The 24,678-nt window shown below is 33.4% G+C and overlaps 3 protein-coding genes and 2 pseudogenes across 4 annotated transcripts; all 5 read right to left on the bottom strand.

Annotated features, from left to right (window-relative positions):
• Positions 1-169: 169 nt before the first annotated feature.
• Positions 170-1,838, bottom strand: LOC120200131 (annotated as a pseudogene).
• A 4,559-nt stretch (positions 1,839-6,397) lies between these two features.
• LOC120200136 lies at positions 6,398-9,074 on the bottom strand (annotated as a pseudogene).
• Positions 9,075-10,474: 1,400 nt separating this feature from the next.
• Positions 10,475-23,628, bottom strand: LOC120200143 (calcineurin B-like protein 1). Of its 2 annotated transcripts, none has more exons than XM_039201050.1 (9): positions 23,476-23,628; positions 23,329-23,375; positions 12,155-12,233; positions 11,702-11,761; positions 11,284-11,392; positions 11,138-11,190; positions 10,948-11,028; positions 10,625-10,737; positions 10,475-10,541 (listed from the first exon to the last, which is right to left on the bottom strand). In XM_039201050.1, exons 1-9 carry the CDS (start codon positions 23,545-23,547, stop codon positions 10,478-10,480), a joined length of 678 nt encoding a protein of 225 aa, XP_039056981.1. In that variant the 5' UTR covers positions 23,548-23,628; the 3' UTR covers positions 10,475-10,477. The 2 variants fall into 2 exon arrangements, with proteins under 2 accessions (XP_039056981.1, XP_039056982.1); XM_039201051.1 differs by lacking the exons at positions 23,329-23,375; positions 23,476-23,628 and adding exons at positions 12,373-12,555; positions 12,840-13,164 and having other exon boundaries at positions 12,155-12,237.
• LOC120200142 (bax inhibitor 1-like) lies at positions 15,921-17,415 on the bottom strand. Its single transcript, XM_039201049.1, has 6 exons — positions 17,234-17,415; positions 16,806-16,949; positions 16,619-16,710; positions 16,318-16,504; positions 16,070-16,225; positions 15,921-15,971 (listed from the first exon to the last, which is right to left on the bottom strand). The coding sequence occupies exons 1-6, from the start codon at positions 17,342-17,344 to the stop codon at positions 15,921-15,923; spliced, it is 741 nt and encodes a 246-aa protein (XP_039056980.1). The 5' UTR covers positions 17,345-17,415.
• LOC120200124 (cell division cycle 7-related protein kinase-like) lies at positions 19,036-22,791 on the bottom strand. The gene is made up of 13 exons (XM_039201035.1): positions 22,256-22,791; positions 22,039-22,105; positions 21,874-21,936; positions 21,696-21,759; positions 21,485-21,578; positions 21,327-21,410; positions 21,163-21,252; positions 21,015-21,042; positions 20,144-20,662; positions 19,996-20,057; positions 19,655-19,764; positions 19,488-19,575; positions 19,036-19,395 (listed from the first exon to the last, which is right to left on the bottom strand). The coding sequence occupies exons 1-13, from the start codon at positions 22,784-22,786 to the stop codon at positions 19,153-19,155; spliced, it is 2,043 nt and encodes a 680-aa protein (XP_039056966.1). The 5' UTR covers positions 22,787-22,791; the 3' UTR covers positions 19,036-19,152.
• Positions 23,629-24,678: the final 1,050 nt, after the last annotated feature.

A 24,678-nucleotide genomic window follows, 5' to 3' on the forward strand; every position in this document is an offset into this window, starting at 1 on the left:
TTAGAAAACCAGAAATAAAAAGAGCAAAGATTGCAGTCCGTATGTATATACACACATGCAAATTTAGCAGCAGATGAGCTACCAGTAACATCCGACCTGAACTATATAACCTTTTTAGGCAATCAGTATCGTTACTTTACAAGCATTCACGATGCTACAAATCTCGCCATTTCGGTTTCCATCTCTTCCGTCAATGAATCGAACAAAAGTTTGTAAAAAATGTATGTAAAGGTAGTCAAAGAACAAACAAAAGATAGCTTTAGTCACTAATACAAGGTTGTCCTGTTGGCTCTGCTAAAGGATCAGACTTAATATAAACCAAACCTAATTTGATCTTCGCCTGCCAGTTCTCGATGATGATGTAGCAGCTTTTTTGGCCCCATTGCTTCCTTCTTGTGATTCTTGTATTGCTTGGTTCAAGCTCTCCACAACTTGACTCATTGTCGGTCTTTCCTTGGCATTTTTCTTAAGGCAGCTCTGTGCTAGCTTTCCAACATTTTGAGCAGCACTGAAAGAATAATTGTTTTGAAGCTGAGGATCGATAATCATGCTGAATCGTTTACTATCTGGAGGGAAATGTTTCACCCACTCTAGAAGCTTCTGCTCCGATGTCGGACGGTTCCGTTCCACCGTTCGCCGCCCTGTGATGATCTCGTAAAGTACAACCCCGAAAGTCCATACATCACTTTGGATTGTGAGGTGGCCTGTATCAATATATTCCGGGGCTGCATATCCATATGTTCCAACCACCTTTAACAAAATCAAAGCAAACAACACTGTCAACAAACTTAATCAAAAGAAACACATCAAATATTGTCCTTGAATGACAGATATCAACTTACCGTTGTGGATACATGAGTACGATCTCCGGTCGGTCCTTCCCTCGCAAGCCCGAAATCCGAAAGCTTCGGCCTAAAACCTTCATCCAAGAGCACATTCGAGGATTTGAAATCTCGATATATCACCTATACAAATAACCCATTATAAGGATCCAATCAATGAAGTTTTCAGCGCCATTTTCAAGCATCCTTTCCAGCAATTTTTTTGAAGATTGTACCTTAACTTCCAAACCCTCATGCAAATAAGCCAGTCCTTGAGCTGCACCGAGCATAATCTCCAACCTTGTTTTCCAAGGCAAAGTGGATGTTTTATTAAAAAGATGATCTTCTAAGCTACGATTAGGCATGAATTCGTAGACCAGCAGTCTTTGGATCCCTCGTTCTCCATCCGCACTACAATATCCTAAAAGTTTCACTAGGTTAGGATGATCAACGACACCGAGAAATTGAACCTCCGCAAGCCATTCCTTGTGACCCTATGAATTTAGCAAGAAGATCATGTATCAAACTACTTTGAAAACCCTCAAGCCAAAACTAAGGCATCTGAAATTTTGACAAACAATTAATAGGCAGAGACCAGGGGGGAAAAAGGGGCAGTAAGTTACCTGTAAACCCTGTGTGTTGAGCCTCTTGACAGCCACAACCAAAGGATCGCCTCGACCAGCGAGTGGCCTAATCGTTCCTTTATAAACACTACCAAAACCACCCTCGCCGATCTTCAACTTCCTATTGAAACCATCCGTTGCGTCCTCCAACTCTTCCAAAGAGAAGACCCTCAAATTCCGCTGTTTTTCTTTGTACAACTCTGGGATAGTCCTCGAAGACGAGAAGGATCTTGATGTCTGGCTGGAACCCGAATTTTCTTCGATTTGCTTTGCCTCCTTGATTCGGGAACAGAGCCTGATCCCCTCTTCTTGTTCTTTGATCTGTCTTTGAAGAAGAAAGAGAAACACTTCATTTTCTGTTCTAATAAAAAAAACTGGGAATCTGTTCCTCACATTCAAAAGCTCTGGTCTTGTTATATATATATAGCATCCCTTCCAAGGCATCGCCATTAGCCTATTAATAGTTTTCTTCGTTCAAAGTTAACTTTCATTGGATGACAAAGACGGCAGTACCAAATATCTATTCAACACGAAAGATGAAAAAAAAGAAAAGAAATAAAGTAAACTACCCGAAAAGTTCTTAAACTATTAGTTTGATTCTATTTTGACAATTAAATTAAATTGTTTTTCAATTAAGTCATTAAACTTTCAATTTGGTCTTAATCAATGTATCAATTGTTAAAGGAATTACTGATGTAACAGTTAAGAAAATTACATAATAGAATATTTGGTTCTTATTATTTACATTTTTTATCAATTTACTTTACTATTAAATATAAATAACCAAAAACTTAAATTCTCTAAAAAATGATAACCAAATTAATAAAATATATAAATACAAGGAAAAAATTGTTATTATACAAATTCAATTTTTTAATATTTAACGATCGATAACTTTATTAAAATTAAATTAAAGTTTAATGATTTAAATGATAAAAGATTTAATTTAGTGATCAAAATGAAAATTGAGCCTATAATTTAATGTCCAGAGTAGTCAACTTAATATAAAAAAATCAGAAAATAATATTAAATTTTGGGGTGAAGAACGCAAATGTTGAACTATGTATTATTTTATTAAGTTTATTGACTATTAAAAGTTATAAAATTGTTCTTCAATTATAGAGTGTTACTTTTTTTATTCTCTCGATTATTAAAAATTATAAAATGATCATCTGACTATTCATTATGTTTCAAATTCGTCATTTTTCATTAAAAATTTAGTTGTTTAAGTTTGATGTTAACATTTTGATTGGGATATGATAAAATTTGATATCAAAATCTCAAACAACTATTATATCCTAGTCAAAATGTTCACATCCAGCTTAAACAACAACCAAATATTTAAAGAAAAATGACGAGTCTGGAACATAATGAATAGTCGAGTAATTATTTTATAACTTTTAATAGTCGCGGAACTCAACAAAGCAACACGCAATGGTTGAATGATCATTTTGTAACTTTTAATAGTCGAGTAACTTGATAAAACAATACCCCTATAGTTTGGGGACTATTTGAGTCTTTTACGCTAAATTTTAAACAATTTAAGACAATAAATTTTTGGGTAAATTATAGCAGTGACTACCCAACTATAGTTTTTTTATTTTGACCACCATTTTTGAATTATTGTCAATCAGATCACTCAATAATTTAAATACATTCAATTAAGCCACTAGTGATGACGTGATGGTAAGTAAAATTGATATAATTACACATTTAGTCATCAATATTTATACATTCTATCAATTTAGTCCTATTGTAATTAAAAATTCAATAAATTTACTCCCCCAATCTTATGAGAACATATGTCATCATTTGATTGGAGATTTTTTTTATAATTTTAATTTATTTAATATAGCATTCTTTTCGACCAATCAGATCACCATTGGTTAAAGGGAAAACAACTCTTAGGTGGCGTTTGGTTCGCTAGAATGTTTCTGAGGGAATTGAAATCTATGAGGGAATTGAAATCTATGAAGGAATTGGAATCTGTCAGGAATTGGAATCTGAATGTGAAACATATTTGATTGGCAGGAAATTGAATTGGAATCCAATTACATATTATGTTTAGTTTGCAGCATGTCAGATGAATTTAATTTCAGTTTGTTTTTTTGCTTTTTTTAGTTTGTTTTATAACTTACATGTAGCAATATATTATAAAATTTTTAAAAATATTAAATTTTCATTTTATTGATTGATTATTCATTTCAATAAATTATAAAAATCATGCTAATAAACATCATAAGTTAAAATTATCGTAATTAGGGATGGCCATGGGTCGGGTTTTTAGTCCACCTGACCCGACCCGAGAATAAGGGAACCTCCACCCGAGACCCGACCATACCAAAATAAAGTTTCACCCGACCCGAATATATAAATTAGAAATCCGACCCGAATATATGAATTAGAAATCCGACCCGACACGAAATAATAAAAAAATATTTTTATTCAATAAAATCATTGACTTTAAAAACCTAAACCCGACCCAAGCCCTAAACTTGACCCAAACACTAAACCCTAAATCCGACCCAAATATCACACTTAAAAAAACCCGACCCGAACCCGATTTTTAAAAAAAATCCGACCCGAATACCAAAAGATTGATGAAGTAGTATGGTCAAATTTCACATTCCCTCCTCCAAATGATTTCAATTCCATCTTGTTATTGATGGAATTTACTTCCCTCATTTAATGGACCCCCTAATTCCAAGAGATTTCAGCGAACCAAATGTCCACCTTAAAGAATTGAGAAGTGAGGGATTCGATTCCTTGTCCTGGAGCTTGAGGATGATATGCAAGTAAAGCCATTGAGCTAAGCTTTCTTTTGTGATTTGTTTTGCGTAACAAATATAAAACCTATTGTCGCTACTGCCAAAAAAATAAAGAAAGAAAATTGCTTATTTAGAGACTTAAATTTAAGCAAACTATATGATTAGGGAACTCTAATCTCAAATTAATACAAAATTAAAAATAGATTTAAAACTTTTACATTTTTTGACGAAATTTAATATTTTTTCTTTTTCGTAATTATAATTTAATTATTTTAACTTTTACATTTGAGTTAAAAAATATTTTTCAAGTGCACTTTTATCCAAAAGTTATAAGTTTATAAATTATAAAATAAACATATCATATGATAATAAATAAATTTTGACACTAATAAACAATTTTTTAAATTCAAAATTTAAAAAATTTAACTTTTACTTTTGAGTTAAAGAAATGTGTATGAAACATATTTTTTCCTTTTAAATATTATCATTTAATATTGTTTATAATTTTACAAATAAATTTAAAAAATAATGATGAATAGGTTAACCTAAATGGTTAAAATTTAAAGATGTTTATATATTATATTTAAAATTTTATTTTTTTATATTTAATTTTGTATTAATTTGATATTAGAGTTCCCTAATCATATAGTTTACTTAGGTTTAAGTCCCTAAATAAGCAGCTTTCTTTCTTTATTTTTGTTTGGCAGTAGCCACAATAGGTTTTATATAATGTTATGCAAAATAAATCATAAAAAAAGACCTAGCTCAATGGCCTTGCTTGTGTCTCCTCCTCTAGGCCCTTTTTTCCTTTAACCAGTTGGTTGGACGAAAAGAATGTTATATTAAATAAATTAAAATTACAAAAAAATCCAATCAAATGATGACATATATCTTCATATGATTGGAGAATTAAATTTATTAAATTTAATTACATTATAACCAAATTGATATAATGTATGAATATTGATGACCAAATGTGTAATTATACCAATTTTACTAGATGTTTCAATCGATTTCCTAGAATCGTCATCGAACTGTTCAAATTTTACTCTCTCTATTTATAATCGCATCAGAAATAAAATTTTATTTATATATCAATCAACCTGAAGTTAATACGGAATTTTCAATTGATAGCTCTAATTTTACAGGTTAATACAAATAATATCAAATCGATGATATTATATGAATTTTTAATAAACCAAATGGGTTGTTATTAATCAGACGCTTGAAACAATGACGTTTAACCTTTCCGTTTACACAAGTCCCAAGAAACGGATACGAAGGGCCAACTGCTTTCAAGTAATTGGCATTTGAATTCAAACAACTTCCATTGTCTTTTGTTGCCTAAATGAGTAATCTATTTTATTAAAATTTATTATATAATGATCATTAAAATAATATATAAAAATATAACAATAATTTTAATCTCTAAATTTTATACATCCTATCAATATAATCTTACTAATAATTTAATAAATTTAATCTTTTATATAATTTTATTTTAGTATAATAACAATTCAATGATAAATTTTGTATAAACCCCCTCGACGAACGAATGAAAGGAAAAATTACTCTTCCTTGATATTCTGAGTTCAAATAATTGTCTACAAAATACGAAAACATTATCATTAATTAAACGATTATGAACAATATTATTTTATAATCTCGTCTCATACTAATTAAAAACAACTTCCCTTTTGCCGACAGATTCTCATCATTCAAGCTGACTTCTTTGTCTAATTTTACCTTAAAAATACGACAAGGTGTGAACAGAATGCAGCAGAGATTGATTAAAACCGGCTTAAGGGAGTTCAATGTGTTGATTTGTTCAATTTATTTTAGGGTAAAGTACGTACTTGATTTGTTCAATTTATTTTTAAAAATTAAAAGACTATTTTGAGAATTTTTAAAAAATTAATGATCAAAAACAACATTTTAACATAATTCAGGTATAGTTGTTTTGGGTACTGATAAGGGGCAGAAAGTTGATGAGAGCCTTACTTGCATTTCCTTCTAGGCTTTAGCTTTTGCACATCTGGACAAAATCTTCATGGAGGCAAGCAAATTGATTCAAAAAGAAACATTCTACGAAAATGCATACGAGACAATTGACCCATAATGAACTCTTTCTTACAAGTGATACCCGATATAAGATACAGCGAGTACGAGGCGATACGAAGAGCGATGGACTCCGGGAAAAATCATCGAAGTACGACAGAGGGTGAAGCTAAAGGCAGTTTAACAGATACTCTACCTAAAAATGAAGATTCGGACTACGCTGACAGGAAAGGCTGATGATATCGAAAACTAATACTTGGTGGTTGCAGATATGCTTCTATGTTAATTCATTCGGAACATATGAAAATGATCTAAAACGTATTACCTGAAAACTACCAAACTATACCCGACTTTTTGACAGCAGTGCTTCCGGAAATAGAAGCCTCGGACTATAAACTCGTAACGAACTATTTAGCCACAAGGGAGCTTTAATCACAGTATTAAGGTTTGTGGAGCTTGAACCCGAATACTCTTGGAACATAGCTTTGACTTGCCTTTTGAGGCTTCAAGTGCGCGTTCGTCATCAGGAACAGGTGCGGAAACGTGGTCCCGAAATAGGCTCCATCGATGTCTAGATAGAATTAAGGTAAACTAACTCATTACACAAAGGCAGAAAAGTTAGAAATATATCATCAAAACATTTGCAATTCCCCTACCAAGATGCATTGGCTGATAACCACCAAATATTTACTAATATAAACATTCATCATGTGACTCTCATCAATGCGCCGAAGTGGCAGGTAGGAAAGCCTTATTCATGACATGCATGCATCCATGCAACGACAAGTAGCAAATAATTTTCAGTTGCCAAAAGGATACTGCCTTGATACTTGGACAGAGGGTAGTAAACGTCTTCGCATCTAGGGCAGTATACTTTTACGGTGCTCAACCGAGGGAAATCTGATTGACCTACCGGAAGACACGGTTGTCCACAGCAGTAAACTCATGGGCATCTTCCGAAATCGTAGTTCTTGTACTTGTCTAGCTGTAGAAGTTCCAAAAACATTGTTGTAATATTTTATATATTGACAAGTAAAAATGAACCTGTAACATTGAGTACCGTGACAAACTTCTCACCATAGCAGCCATTCCTTTGCTTGTCAATATGAATCGGGTATGAATCAGACCATAAAGCATTTCAGCTGCAGATTCGACTAATTCATTTTGCTCCTCCATAAACATATCTCCTATCAATGTCAGCCCAACACAAATTACTCATTGAAAGAAACATGAAACAGACACTCACCTTGTTATAGATGACATAAATAATGTCACAGTTAAATTAAAATGCCATCAAGAACATTAAATTTAGAAAAATTGAAAAACTCGGCATCTTCGATATTTAAAAGCAGTCAAATTAGAATGAAACTAATCATGAAACCAGATGCTTCAAAGGACATAAATGAGACTACTGTTAACACACTAAAATATGAAAAACAGGATGGCACTCAAAGACTTTAACAAAAACTGAAAAACAAGAACAATCGAACTTTCACACACTCTAAGCAACTTGACATGGGAAGAAACATATTGTATACCTAGTACTTACCGTGTGAAGATTCAATATCCAGAATCAAATCGAGCGCATAATCATAATAAGGAACTTGGCTGCTTAGCCCACAAAGATTAAAATCATCTTGTATATAGTCATCATCGACTTCGCAAAAGAATTCATTTCCTCGTAGATTGCAGAACCATGAGATCCAAGACGTTTTATCCCCATCAGAACCACTAACATCTGACTCCTCAGTTTCGGTTTCAGATTCTTCTGTGACTAATGCAATCAAAATTTCACCAGCATATTTCAACAACAACCAATATAAGAAAGCGATGCCATAAAAAAAAGTTACCAAAGGAAAAAATAGAACGAAGAATATACTTACTGCATAATCATGAAATGATAAAAGTACGACCTTAGAAACTTAAAATATGGATGTTCATAAAGCAAATATGCATTTTGTTCCATTTTGGAAATTGAATGCTCCCTCTAAAAGGGGGGAAAAAGAAGATAAAACCAACTTTAGTTTCAATGCTGATACTGCATTGGAGCTACAAACAAAGATTTTCTAGGACATCTTATTCATAAAAATATCTATATAATTTCATCAAAGAAAACAATGTGACAGTATAAATTAAAAATGTTAGTGTAAAAAATATAGGCATCGAATGTATTACTATTTATTTTCCAACACCATTAATGATATTAATAACAATAAGAAATCAAAATTCCAAACCTTTGGGCAAACTTAATATCATTAGAATCAAACAGGCAGCAAAGAAAATCATGAAGAAAGCGTACAATCTTAATTATAAAATTAAATAAAGGTTGCAGAAAATTCAATTCCTCATACGGAGAGGACAAAAAAAAGCCATTTTCTCTATAAAAAAAACTGTAATAACTGAAAGAGGGAATTGTGATTAATAATCATACCATTTGAGGCGTTAACTTTGGGTAGAGAACCGGAGCGAGAGTCGCGACGGTGATCAGGTGGATGCTTCCCCATGAGAAGGGAGTGTGCGGAACTATCCTTGCCGTTGGTCGCCCTTGAAGTAGACGGCGGCGATCGTTCCAGTTGCTTATCAAGCGCCTCGTTGATCCGCTTCCGATCCACAGACCCCACCTCTCCCACCTTGGACCCACCGGCCGCTCTCTCTGCTCTGTACATCTTTATTATCCCTTCTTGTTATTTGCCGGTGATAGTAACTGCTACGATTATCGCCGATTCATAGCGGTAAAATGTCGCAAATGACACCTGCTTTCCCCCGAAATCTAGGTTTTCAGTGGTAGTTACAATTTATGAACTCTAAACTTCCTATTTCATAAATAAATGGATCTATAAGTTCTAAAGCTAGCTAAATGTATTTTATTAGTTGAATAAAATAAATAAAATAAACGATATATTATTTACTTTTTTAATGATAAAAAATAATATAAAAATACACTATTATTTTTTGTTAAATTTTTTAATAATGAATCATCAAAATAAAAATATAATATTAAATATAATTTTTATAAAAAACATTTTTTTTGAAAGAAAACTAGCTTCCTTAAAAATTCTTTCTTAAGACCTATAAGGAGAAAATAGTGCCCTTAAGATCTTGTATTGTCATAAGAAAAACAATTTGATACAGCATATGTAATAATCTTGGAACAAATCGAGTCCAAATATAATGTGTTTCCATAACGAAGACTCTACTTAGTCAAAGTATATGCCACAATATTACAAGGTCTAGGAACAAAACACACTCTATAACTTAAATTAGCATCCAAAATCCTACGAGCTTCCTAAAAATGATAACACAATGTGGACAAGTCCTCCGCTCAAGACATTTTGTTGACTACAAACGTTGAATCCGATTCAAAGATTACATGCGTCCACCGATATTCACTTGCCAAAGATAGAACTGCACTCAGAGCATGAATCTCCGAAAGCCCAGCTTCGACACAACTTGATGATCTTGTTTTTAAATAAAATTATTAATTATATGAGATATAATAAAATTAAAACATAAAAGTAAATAGTTAATTAAATAAATAAATTACTCTTATTTTTATTGTGATAATCTTATTTAAAATCTAATACAATAAGACTAGTTGAATCATTAAAATCTAAAATTATATGAGACATTATAGACAGCATTATTTTCATTTTAGAACTAATAATAATTGTTAGTTTGATTGAATGGACAAACAATTCAATGAAATTATGAGTATCTAGAAAATTCAACCATATTAAATCATACTAATCTGTCCTCAAACACAACAAAATACATAAATTAATTATTAAATAATAAAATATTAAAATTTCAATGAGATAAATATATACTTTTAATAAAAAAAATACATAAAAAATCTAAAAGATATATTAATTTATATTTATTAGTGAAAATAATAATTATTTAACACTGAGTTGAATTCCATTTTTGTCCTCGTACATATAAGGAACAAAATACACATCGATATGATACTACTACGATTGATTTAGGACAATCCAATTCAATTAAAAATGTGAATCAGAAATAAGGAAAACTTGCAAAGGCGAATTACCATAATGCCCTGTACAATCAACTAGCAATGTTAATCATATTTGATAGCTTAAGCCTCATAACATCTAAAGCCTACTTTCTTCACACAAATCATGTAAAAAAATGTATCTCAACCTAATGCATGCATGAACATGCTAAAGCCCATCACATACTCCGACAATTATGTGGCAATCTCGTCAACTTCGGAATGAAAAATGAAGCTCGGAAATGTCGTCGTTATATCCCTGCACGATTCATATTAAAAAATGATCAATTCCCCAGAGAGATACAGTTTCTACGAGTAATCGTTGGTAAAAGAAAAGCATACCTCAGGTATGGAAGGGTCATGATTTTCAAAAGTGATGGGTTTCGTGATACGAAGTGTTTCCATTCAGATATATCGATCTTTCCATCCTGATTCATGTCAGCTTCCAAGAATGTCTGCTCCCAAATTGCCATGGGTCAGTAAATTGTTGCAGATTGCATGCATTGATGGGTACAACTTAATTACACTGCCAAATGAAGAGGAATCTTTCCTCTATTCTGACTGTAAACCGAATTCTGAACAAAATGATTGCCGGACATGGATGCAGATTTTCAACAGTATAATAGAAACCAACTTTACGCAACCATACCACAGCAAGCTCTCACCTTATCAAGAATCGCCTCGATGGTTTCATCGGCCAACTTCACTTCAGATTCACATAAAAGTGCGATCAGCATTTGCTTGACCTGCAAGATAGTGTTGCCTGTAAGAGATTGTAGTAAAAGTGTAGTGGAATCAAAACCAGTTCTGCTCTGCATGATACATAAATAAGAAAACATGCAAGTACCGACATACCTCATTCCGCTCGATAAAACCCGTTCCATCCATGTCATAAAGTCTAAATGCAACTGAAATGTAGAACAATGAACAATCAACTTAGAAAATAAGATGGAAGATTAACTCAATTTGGGAATTCAAGATCATATCAACTGTTTACTTACAGTCAATTTTGTCGTCTTGTGAGACATTTGGATGGAAGACATTGAGTGCTCGAACAAAGTCACCAAAATCAATGACTCCCTTCTTCTTCGCGTCAAATAAATCGAAGATCTGCATGTATCAGAAGGTTGCATAAATAATCCAATTCAAATCTTAAATTGTTCTCCAGGATACCCAATTCATAATTTTCGTATAGGTAAATAAATTCATCTTTATAGAAGAAAACTAAGACTGGTTAAAATGCGCTACTCCAACTTGGGTAAGAAATCATGCAACCTAATACCTATAATCATGCAGCCCAGTCGCCCATTGCTACGCATCACATGGCCATCCAACATAACTTAGACAAAGCAAAACAATACTCGAAACTTGAATAATATTGAATTTCCAATAACAATATAAGGCAACAAAATATATTACCCGATTTGCAAAAATGTTTTCTTTCTTCCTATTCTTGAACAGAGCTAATTGAAACTCTTCCTGCATATACAACAGAAGAGTTAGAAAGGCATCAAACTTCGCATGTAAATTTTCAGTTTTTACAGAAGAAAAAGGAACTGTGAAAAAAATTCCTCCAATGCTACAGAAGCGGGGAGGGACTACGTTACTCTGGCTAGGGTGTGAATAGCAGATACAAGACGGGCAAATGTTCAACATTTTCTAAGTTTTTTCACGTATTTAGAGGACCACATCCTCATGTATCCATGTCCAAGATGTGGACATGAATACAAATGCAGGCACTTCAAGAAAAACCGAAGTCAAAGAAACACAATGAAGGAACGCAAACAAGAAGCAAAGTCATGCAACACATCATCGACACGGACGCGCGCATGATATCGGGCATGATAATCTTAATCTCGAACCACATTGTACCTTGTTGATCAGCCCATCATCGATCACCGAACTGCTGATGCTCTTGAATAGTTCAAAGAGTGCTTCCACTTCACTAACACTAACTACAGAACAAAACCAATCAAGTATGTCAAATTCAGATCATATAAATAGGAAAAGCTCACCAAACTACATAATCTATTCCAAGCTGAATAGAATAAATGCAATGAACGAAGTGATAACCATTTGTAAAAACATACAAGCAGTTTGTGAAGCGAGAACAATGGGGTCTTCGTGTCCGGGGTATTGCCTTGTAACTTTAGATTGAAAGCAGCCCATTTACTGGGGGAAAAAAGAGAAACAAGAAAAAGAAACGAAAACGCAGCTGCTAGGCTAAAGCGCCAAGGCTTTACCGTGTTCTCTCAGCAAAACCATTTTAAACCCTGCATGTTCATTCGCAACATCAAAACTGAATTAGCTTAGAAACCAAAATGAAAGGGAAACAAATGTGCCAACTAAATCAAGCATATAAGCTAACAATTATTGAAATTTGAATAACGTAATTACAACTGAATCATAGATCTTCCACGAAACAAACAGAATTAACAATCATTTATTATTATTATTATTATTATTATTATTATTATTATTATTATTATTATTATTATATATTAAAGCTCGCAAATTTTCAATTACATAATAAAAAACAAAGAACTCAGAAACTTACGGATCGAAAAATTCGAAATTTTCAGAGGGACCTTGGAAATCTGTGCTCTCTTCAAAAGAACGAAACAACCCGTAAGAGATTGCGAGAGAAGCCCAGAGGGGATTATAAAGGAACACAAAGTGTCTGTTGAAAGGGAGAAGGTAGCTGATTAATCTGACGGTTGAGATTGGTTTGATCTGATCAGAGGATGAAAAATCCAATTTTTACGGTGCTCTCTCTTTTTAATAATAAATCTGTAGCTTTTTCTTTTCCGTTTGTTCAAAAAAGAAAAGCATCGAAACGCCAGAAACGACCGGACTTTCAAGGAAAGGGAATTTTCTATTAGAATAACCAGGGGGGGAAAGAGCTTTGATTTACCGAATTTAATTTAAGGATAAACTATATAAATTATTTCTCGGTTTTTTTTAAAGTATTTTAACTATTAAAAATTATAAAATAATTTTTTAATTATAAGGTATTACTTCATTGAGTATTCAATTATTAAAAGTTATAAAACGATCATCTGATTATTTATATATTTAAACTCGTTATTTTTTGTTAAAAATTGACGGCAGTCTGAGTTGGACGTTAATATGTTGACTATAATATGATAAAAGTTTATCCTAAAATTTCAAATGACTATCACATCTTAATCAATAAGTTAACATCAAATTCAAACTGTCATAGACTTTTTAACGAAAAAATATGAGTATAAAATATATAAATAATCGGTGCATTTTGAAAGTTTTATTAGTTATTGTGTTTCAACAAATCAATGTCATATAGTTGGGGATCATTTTGTAACTTTTAAAAGTTATGATCAATAAAATAACACATAGTTATAGAACTATTTAATCAAAAAGTATTTAATTACATCACATGTTCTCAAGTCATGGTCTTCATTTTAAATCGTCATAAACTTTTAAACATTTTAATGTAGTATTTAAACTATAACTCTCATCCTAAATTTACTCTTCAAACTTTTAAATATTCTAGTTACATCCCTAAATATGAATATCATTTTGAATTGGTCCTCAATTTTTAAATATTTCAATTTCATCCCAAACTATTGGTGTGAGTTAATCACATCCCATATAATGAAATCATTAGGTCAAGTTATATTATCACATGTTTGAAGAAATGTGTTAGACTATGGTTGAAATCAATTTTCATATTTGAGTGAATTTGTGGCTGAAATTTAAAAAATTCAAAAGTTCGGGGAATAATCTAAAATGAGATCACAAATTAGGGATGACATTGAAATATATCAAAATTTGAGAATAACTAAAATATTCAAAAATTAAAAGATTAGTTTAAATTGTGTATTATAATTTAAAAACGACTATTACATGTAACCCTTTTTTTAATATAAACCCCTAGTATTATTAAAAAAATAAAATCAAAATCAAAATTACAATAAAAAGTTTACAACTATCATCGTCGACTAAATATATAATTGGGTTTTTCATATAACATTGAAATTTGCCACTTTAGATCATATAAAGACCATACATGGAAGAGGTTAAAAACTCAACCAAAAGACTCGAACAAAATATATACAAGTAAATCTGATTGCATCGACAAACAACCCACAAAAGGGAATTAAACTATTGAAAGACCACCGAGAACCGCAAATTAAAACCGAGCGTCTTGAGAAACTATCCATGAACACAAAATCCTGCGTCCAAATTTTGACCAGTCGTCGCTTCGTCAAATCCAACACTAAAAAAATATAAATAAAAAACAATCAAGGAAAAAAAACGTGTCACAAAGACAGAGATAAACATGACCACAAAAACATAATTATTCTTTTTTTTAAATAACAAAATAAAAAAAATAAAGAAAAAAGAGAATCGACGGTCGATAATCAACGTCAAAACCGATGCTAACTAGACAAAAACAAAGAAGAAGAAAATTTATCTGATGTATAAAATTGATACAAATGCAAAGCAAAAAGGCGGGGAGGGAGAAAAAAAAAAGAGCGGAAAGGGATGTTAACATGCAACTCTTAAAAGAATCAAACACGTTTCTAAAATTTGATTTCAATGTTCATAAAGTCAAACCTTGGACCGACCAACAACTCCTTCAACAAATCAAACGATGAAAGTGTTTGTTACACATCTCAATCGCTAAATTTGTAGTTTGTTTCTTTTCCTAAAAAAATACAAACTATTGGGAGTCCATGTTGATGAATATTGCTAGTTGAATATGTTAGTACATGTTTGGGAACATGAATACGTACCGTTTTGGTAGGTAAGACTACTCAACCTCACATCTCATATTAGTTCTTAAAGAATATAGTAAAAGAATCCCGTAGGGATTAAATGGTTAAAAAATGTTATTTTTAAAATTTCAGGTATTCGTATCTAAAATCTCTAAAAAAAATCATCCCTCTAATTAATAGATAACTTGATTCGTTCAAATTTATACATTTAAAATATACACGTAAAATGATGATTCCGTATTCACGTGTTAATACGTCCAGGTAAATCAATTCCAGACCATCACTCTTACTTTTGATTAACACTACAACCAAGAATTTAAACACCAATCTGATAAAAAATCATTATATAATGATAAAAATATCGTCCAAAATTATTAGTTATGCATAACTATAAATCTATAATACTTGCATTGTCGTAACACCACCACTTATTGTTATAACCACAATAAAAACAATACTCTCAGTTTAAAGCAGTGATCATGACAGTGAGTCAGCAGCTTTGGGCCAAACAACTTGCTGATGCAATATAAAAGCAATTGTCCAGCAAATCACAGTAGGTGCAGCTGGAGTTGGTGAGTTTCGTTCAATGGAAAATCATAGTTAGTGAAACCAGAAGAGTTGGAACTTGGAGAGGTACGATAAGTCGATGTTTACGCTCTTTTCTCACCATTTATTATATATTCGCTCCATCAGTTAATATTATGGGGATTATGCCTTTCTGTTCATAGATTGTTTTTAATATACAATGAGGCATAGTTGTGGCAAAGAAATTTATGCATATTAACATGTTGATTTAGTACAGAGAGCAAGAAACAAACTTGTATTGACAACTAACTTCATGTTACATGAGTGCACTTCCTCAGCTTCTGCCTGGCAACTCAGTCTCTCTTCTTCTTCCTTCTCTCGCTCTTCTCCGCCGAATTTTTCAACTAAAACACAAGAATGTTTCGTGTTGGTTAGTATATACCACAGTGACAAGTTAAACATGATTCAGCCATTGAAGATATTAAAAGAAAGCTTGACTCACCATGATCACCAAAATGCGAACAAATACGGCTATGAAGTCGGTGAAAAGGGTCAGGGCATGCTTCACATAGTCTAGGTCACCCAAGTGTGCCTTCTCGATTATCTCCTGCGTGTCAACTACCATGTATCCCGCAAACACCAATAAGCCTAAGTAGATCTATGAGAAGAATCAAAGGCAAGAGAAGAACGTCAATGGCAACTTCAAAATACAACACCACCACAGACAGTCTAGCTGATATATTCACTTGCCTCGAACATAAAGAGTGATGTGGAACCACCAAAGATGGAGGAAGCAAAATGCAACCAGAGAAGCATGGACACACCAGATGAAAGCAAGCCACCAAGGTAAAGGTACTCTCGGCGCCTTGCTAACATCGCTGCTCCTGAAAAACATGCAAAGGCCAACGCTGTTCCCACAAATGCAGCTACCAAAACACTGTCATTATGGAAAAGGTAAACAAAAATTAGGCACACAAGTCATCAGCCAAGGTTAATATTAGCCTCCCAATGTGAATGACCATGATTCTAATTGTTACATGAGATACTATACCTTGGGTCAATCTGAATGGCCAAGTCAACCAGATGACCAACTGACGCCCCTTGGAACGCTGCCGATGCCATCAGAAGAGATACCCTCTTTTGCTGAAGAATTAACAATACCAAAACAAAAGATGAGTACCTCTAAGCGATGCAAAAAGAACTATAATCATCTAATACAAATGAAGAAAGATTATTACTTCTTCATAAGGAGGGGTGGAGAGGAGCCAATAAATGGTTCCCAAGCATGCAAATGTGGTGAGGTAACCCCCAATGTTCCAAAGGATGTGGAGATAAGCTCCAACAGCAGAGGCTACCAGTGCACAACATAGGGTCAAGTAAACCTGCAAATTAGAAACGCTGCGCTCGGATAATCAAGAAAACAAATTTTTGATAAACAAATTGTATTAAAAATAAACGATAAAAATCATGATAAGAATTTTATAATCATATAAAGATGAGAACTGTAATTCGTTATCAGTCTTGGAACTCAAGAAAGAAGCAACCCATCATGCAGAATCATAATTAACAAATTAGACGCAAATTCAAAGAAATCAAGCTAAAACATTACATCAAACTTGAGAAACTAACTTAGCCTCAAAAGAAGAAGAATTTGAGCGAAGATTACCTGTTTGAGATGAGTTTGGACAGCGGGAGAGATCTGACGGAAATTCTTGAGAGTATCGTAACTCCATCTGCTTCTCGATTGGGATTCGAAGAATGAAGAGAACGCATCCATTGTTTGTAGTGAAAGAAATTGGGGGGAATCTCAAGCAAATTCAAAGAGAATCTGAAGGAATAAACCTCTAGAAAATCCACAGGGAAAATAAGGGAAAATACCGTCTTTTTTGTATTAAACTCGCAACGTGGATAACGATATTTATAAGGGTCGTTTGTGTTTTTAAGTTACTAGAAAGCCCTGGATTTTTCACAAAACTTAAGGGGCAATTGAGGAAATTGTGTAGGGCAAGGGTTCTGGAAAACTCGAGGTCTCGTCGGTTGAATTAACAAGAGCATCATGCTTAGTTGGCTTCGCTACGAATGGAGACAAATCTTACGGATGCGGATGCGCTACGTCACGTGAACCAATAGAAAATTGCCACTTCATCTCAGTGCTAACGTCATCAATGGCAATTCCGGGAAATACAAAGGACATTGCGATGTGTTTCATTAATCTGATCCTTCCAGGAACACGGTAGTTAATATTATTTTGCTTATGATATTGTTGCGTATAAAATATTTTGGGTAAAACTGTGCCTTTAGTATCTACGCTACCAATTTTGATGCGTTTTAGTATCTAAACTTTTATTAGTTTTTAAAATCATACATAACATTTAATTTTTATTTCATTTTAGTATCTACCCTTAATTTTTTTTTGTTTCATTTTACAACCCCCATTAAAAATTTAATGTTAAGTTTTAAAATTTTGAAAGTTTGGTACTAAAATGAACCAAAAATAATAGTTTAGGTACTAAATACATTAAGTTTTTAATAACGGATACTAAAATGAAATGAAAACTAAATGTTAGTATAGTTTTGAAAAAAATGAAAGTTTAGATACTAAAACGATTAAAACTAATAATTTAGACACTAAATGCATAGTTTATCTAATATGTTAATATTTTATTTTTAAAATTATTATTATTATTATATATTTTCAAACATATCACATAAATAAAACTATAGAAGGATAAATTACAATGACTACTATTCAATTTTAAATTATTTAAATTTTTGTTATTAAACTTTAAATTATGTCATTTTTGCTATTTTTAATTTAAGATTTAGTTAAGATATTAAATCATCGAATTATTATTAAAAACAAAATGATATAATTATTTTTCATGTAATTTTTTTTACATATTAATTTTATCACCAAACTTTAGTTTACGTATCAATTTGATCCATACAAAAAAATTATCAAACTTCTTCAACCACCAATACAATCATCGATCACCAATCATTTATATCAATTTCAACACTAAAACATTCACATTTCATTCCATTTTATTCTCATTAAAGTAATTTTTTCACAAAACTCACTCAAAATTATCACAGATTCATCTAAAAGTTTGACATTTTAATGTCCCAATATCCTCCAACAATCATTCAAGATGATTAACCTTAATGTGTTGTTTGTCTTCTCAAAAAAATATTTCCTACCATTTGAACTTCGAATAAACTCCCCTAAACCCAATAAATAAAAGAAAGCCCTAAATCCACAAAATAACGGCCAATATAATTCAATTATATAAAATATAAAAATAAAAAATTAAAATTAGTAAATAAGACCAATATGTTATTTTTAAATGTAATTATAAAAAAATAAAAAATGTTAAATGTAGTCTGCAATATTAAAATCTCATGACAACTAATACTAACCTACATTAGATATTAGATTTGCATTTTTTTCCTATTTCTGGTAATGCATTTATTTACACAACTTGAACATCTATGATGAAACTCATACATTTACATCAGTTAACCGCAGACGAACCTTTCGTGAAACCTTCAAACATGAAGTCTTGGTGATCCTTTCTCTCAGAGTCAAAGCTGGTTCCCTTGCTTGAACGCCCTTTTCTTTCTCATATTTTCATGTATTGAAGCCAAGAATTCATGCTTAAGAGCATCCTCTGATGTAATCCTCAATCTCGGGTTCACTGTTAAGCACTTGTCCACAAAATCGTAAAGTGAACTCGGTATCTCCGAAAGGAAGTCTAGTCTCTTCGTATTCGTTTCGCACCACTCCCTTAGATTCACAGTTGTTGAAGACTGCTTACCATAGAGCTCCTACATCAAAATTGGAAATCTCGAATGAGACGCCACTGTTTACTTCTGAATAGATTATAGTAGCAGATCATGCGTTTTACTTGTATTTATACCTCGGGAAATGCGGATTCACGATTATGTAACTTGGCAACTTCCCAAAGATCTTCACTGCCTCTCAGTTTTGCAATATCCTTTATGTTCCTGAAAGTGCCAAAGGTGTTGGCAACATAAGCAATCAAACAGAAACTGGATCGAGCTGCTTCGGTTAAAGAAATATTACTGTTCGGGATCACCAGTAAAGGGACATTTCCCAGTCATTAGGTAAAGCAGAGTGGCCCCAGCCGACCAGACATCAATCTTTGGACCTTGATGTTGAGATCTGAACAAGACCTGCACAAACCAGTCAACTTGAGCCAATTCATTTAAATAACAATATCAATTATCAAAACATCTTCCTGGCATATACTGTTAATATTTTCTTTTGGACATGCTTTTTAGCTTATCTAATAATGAATTCAACCCATCAGAGCACCAGCAGGAAACTCCAAATTCTCTACCTCTTTAAGGTTTTTCTTTTCTTATTTAAAATCAAAACATAAATTAAAGTTAATTGTTTGTTACCTCTGGTGCTCGAAAGCCTTTGGTTCCAGCACAAGGACCTTCTTTCTTATGCTTCCCATCCCCTGAAAGTGAATATAATTTGATGAGTCTACTAAGGAAAATTACTCTTTCGAATCAAATTTTCACACTTTACCCGAAAAATGCTTGCCTTTGTTCTTCAATAAGCCAACTCCAGATATTGCCAAGCTAATTGAATTCAAAGGCATTGGAGTAGGATGAAGAACCTGTCTATCCATTTTTGCCGGAGAAGCAGCAACTCGCCTTCTCCTGGGAGCAGGAACATGCGACACTCCAGGTTTGGGGGTCTGCATTGCTTCCTGTGCCAGACTGATTAGCTCTTTCCTACCTTGGCATGGCAAAGGTTCTCTGGGTCTTTCTGCTGAAGGAGTTCTTGCACTTCCGTCCTTTGCTGAGGTAATGCCTGAACCATCTGCACCCTGACTATTTATTTTATTCCAGCTACTCAAGTCGTTATGAGGAGCCTTCCTTTGAACTGTTGTCTTCCTCGTGTTCTTCGGCTCTAAAGTTAACCTGGACCCTTTTGTTGCCTCTATATTGATTCCCTCCCTTGATTTCATATTTAAAAACTTGCTGCTATCTGTTGGATGAATGGCTTTGGGAGGAACGGTATTTCGAGAATTTAAAGCATATCCCAACTTTGATTTGTCTGTGAAATACATAAGAACGCCACATCAATCATAAAATGATAACCAGGAGGTACAAGGTACCTAGAACAGGAAACTTTGAAGGCAAAATAATACACAATGGAAAGCAAGACCATTTGATTGTAACGGAAGAAACAACAAACTAAACATTTGAACACACAGTAGATCAGTTAATCGGATGATAAGGAGGGCTGCAGCACGTAGTTAACAGCCAGCTTATAAGTCTCTCTTTTTAAATTCTTATGGATATAGAGGACAGACAAGAAAACAAAGATATGTAGAAGTTTCTCCTCATTTCCTATAGTAAGAAAGTAATAAAATTCTCAATTTCAAGCTCTAAAAAGAGGAACTAACCCGTACTCCTGTACTTTTGATGCATTTCCTGTCAAAACAGAAGAAACAAAATCAAAGGTCCTCAAACTGGAGCACAAAAATATTGGAGGGAAAACATTGTAACGGCCAATCACAGAATAATGGGAGGTTGTCACATAGTTATACTTACCATGGCAAGATTAAAATCAATAAGATAACCTTTGTTGGTCTTACGAGAGAAAAGAAAGTTTCCTGGTTTGACATCTCTATGAATTATCCCCTGCAGATGCATAAAGAGACATTAAGACCATGTAATTTTTACAATAGATGCATCACATCTAGGAAATCATATACCTGTCTATGAAGATTTGCAAGAGCTTTGAACAGGCAAAAAGCATACCACTTTAACTGAAAAACATCGATTTCTTTTTTCAACACCTGCTAAATGAAGGAAACTCACCATCAAGCAGAAGAAAAAACAAACTATGGCTTTCAAAGAATCTAATAATTACCTCCGGTCTATCATGTTCAACATACTGCAGAACAAAGCAATCAGAATTCTCACTCCTAACACATCCTTCATATCGTATTATAAAGTTTCTGCCCCTGATATTGACAAAGAAAAATATGGAAGACTGGGGAAGGAGAGCTTAATAAAAACTGCTTCGCTTTTATAAACAAGGTTTTGTTTAAAGTGAAACAAACATTTTCTAAAATGCTTACCCAAGACACTCCAGCATTTTCAGCTCATTGTTAACATAATTCTTATGAGCGTTGGCATGAGGACCTGCAATGAGATAAATAAGTAATATAACATCAGGGAAATGAACCATACGTGTAATAAATAAGAGTTCTCATTGCAGCACAGCAATACAATCACATGTATGAATTTGACTCTTACATTTAAGGGCAACTAAAGCTCCATCATTCTTCCTCCGAGCTCTGTACACAGTGGCATAACCACCTGCCAATTAAAGTTTCACCTTAGCCAATACATAAATCATCTTAATTATAAGCAGAACAAATGTGATGTGATATGCAAGCAAAAAAATTGAAGCTATGGTACCTGAACCTTCTTCCTCTTCTACAATATACAATTCAAAGTCAGGTAATACTTTTGGCTTTGCCTGATCCTAAATCAAGCATAGATCAATATTTAAGTTATAATCAAAATGATGCACAGCAGCCAACTCAGGCTCATTGAATAGACACCACTTGCAAAAATGAAGACAATAGAACATCAAACATGAGACAGAAAGCTACAAATGGCGAAGTGAGCTTACCTGAAAAGAAATAGATGTAGAGTTACCCCTTCTCTCTTTAACATCTATATGCTTTTGGTTCTGAATTGATTTATGTGCAGTCCGGGATGGAAAATTATCTTTTACACCATGCCTCCTCCTTTTGTAAGTACTGACAACATTAATACCCCCTAAAGGCTTGTTCAGGGTCTGCAATACTGGAGGCACAACATGCCTCTGGTTAGCCTTCGCTTTTGCAGAAGGTTCTGTCAACTGCTCTTCCGTAACAGAATGCATAACACTAGCTGCTGTTGATATTATCTCACATTCCTCACCTAGGGACGGCATCTTATTCAAATCTATTTCAGGCTGTATATGAGAAAGGTTGATGTTAAATGAAGGAGAAAGATCTTCCACTTCTTGTCTTCTACTTGTCAAATCAAATTTCTCCTCTTTCTTACTGTCTTCCATAGCCACTTCAACGTCTGCAATTCTAAAATCTGTGACGGTAAAATCCATACGAAAATTTCCACCAGGCACCACTGACATATTGCTCTTCTCAGCGAACTCCATAGAGTTTATAACGTTGAGTTTAACAGCCTCAGTTTCGATCTCATAAACTGGTTCTCCACTTAAAATGATCGGTTCTACAATTGACTCACTAGCAACCAATTTTTTACTAGCATTTCCTAGCATATAGTCTGGCACGTTCACCTTGCTTTCTACATTTTCAATGCCCTCCACTTCACGGCTTAGTTGTCCGGCACTAGATTCAGCTAACAAACAAGAGCTCATCTGAGTGTTTTTTACCAAAACCAAAGGACTACTCATTCTGTTGATATCATCAGTTAAATGATATCGCACCTGAAATTTTTATTTTGATCAATTAGTCTTTGGAGACTATAACTCTAAAATGAACAATTATTACTAAAAGCATATTTGCTTGATGGCGTATCCAAATCGGAGGTCTACAATTTCCATCATAAACTAAAAATACAGTCAGATCGATCTAAAAAATACTACAATATTACAATTCCATGTAGTAAATATACAGATCTATTGTGCAAAACAAGCTCAAAAAATACCTTAGTACAATAATTTCGAATTCTCTTAACCGAAGGAACCAACTCCCTTTCCTCCTCGTCATCGGCAAAATTAGCAGCTGAAAAATAACTTAAAGTTCAGGCACGGAAACATAAAACACGAAATTACACTAAAAAGAGAGTGAAAAAATATATAAACGGTCATTTTTTGGAATTTACCGACACGATTCCTCTTGCGAAGCCATATATTCGGGAAACCATCGAAACGGATCGGCAGCGAACTGAAAGCATTGGCGACAGTGAAATTTCGAGCTAAGTAAGCGGCGAAAAATGAAATTCCAACTGAAGATATAGCAACGATATGCTTGTCGTCCGGGATAGAAATTGGAGAGTTCGGAATGGAACAGAGCGAGGATATGATGGCGGGGCTGGCCGCAAAGAGAGTGCACTGGGAAGCGAGTTCCGGGAGAGGGGTTGGCTTGCCGATGAAGACGAGAAGAGAAAAAACATGCCAGGCCTTCTGAGACTCGGTGGCTGAGAGGCTTAGTGACTCCGTGAGTTGATCCGAGTTACTAGTTTTCATTATGATTATGGATGTAGAGAGATAAGCGGGAAAACAAGGGAGGGAAAGAGAAAATGTTAGGGATTGAAAATGGAGGTATTTTGCTGGAGATTTTTGGGACGATACTGAGATGGGCGGGAATCGGAAACGTGATGGATATTTTAATATTTAACACGTGCGAGTTTCCCGCCAGTGCTCGCGCCTGATAACTAGAAACGAGTGTGTTAGTAATAATTTACTTCTCTTTTTCATCACTAAAAAGTTTATTCATTTTAATTTTTACTCGAAACTCATTCATACTTCTTTTTAAAAAAAAGCATCTTATCATTTTTTTAATCGAAATTTAATCTTATAAGAATTAAATCTATAGTAATATACAATATAATAATCTAAATAATAAAAATATAATAGTAGGTTATTTATGTTCAAAATTTTAATAAAAATGTACACTTCTCGCAAGTGTATATTTAATCCACCCTTCAACTAGCCAACCTGAATCTTCTTCCAATATACATATATATTGGGATTTCTAAATTTTAATTTTAATTTTAAATTTTCGCAACTAAGAACCGGTTCAAGGGTGTTAATCCTTCCTTGACCGTAACCGACTCCCGAACCCGACATGTTTCTGGTACAACGCATATCAAGTAAGATGGTGTCCGACCACCTAAATTCGTTTTAAAATGGTCGGTGGCGACTCCAATCCACTCATTTCAAGTCGAAGCTCAATTCCGGGGCCCAACCGAAAGATGGTCGCGACACAAATAAAATAAATGAAAAAGTAAATAAAAGTATACTGATATGAGAGAACAGGTTGGGTTATCGTGATTAGTGGTGTAACAGCTGTCTGAAAGTATGAG

This window comes from Hibiscus syriacus, unplaced genomic scaffold (assembly GCF_006381635.1).
Source record: "Hibiscus syriacus cultivar Baekdansim isolate YM2019G1 unplaced genomic scaffold, ASM638163v2 tig00005929_pilon, whole genome shotgun sequence".
Classification (NCBI taxonomy): domain Eukaryota; kingdom Viridiplantae; phylum Streptophyta; class Magnoliopsida; order Malvales; family Malvaceae; genus Hibiscus; species Hibiscus syriacus.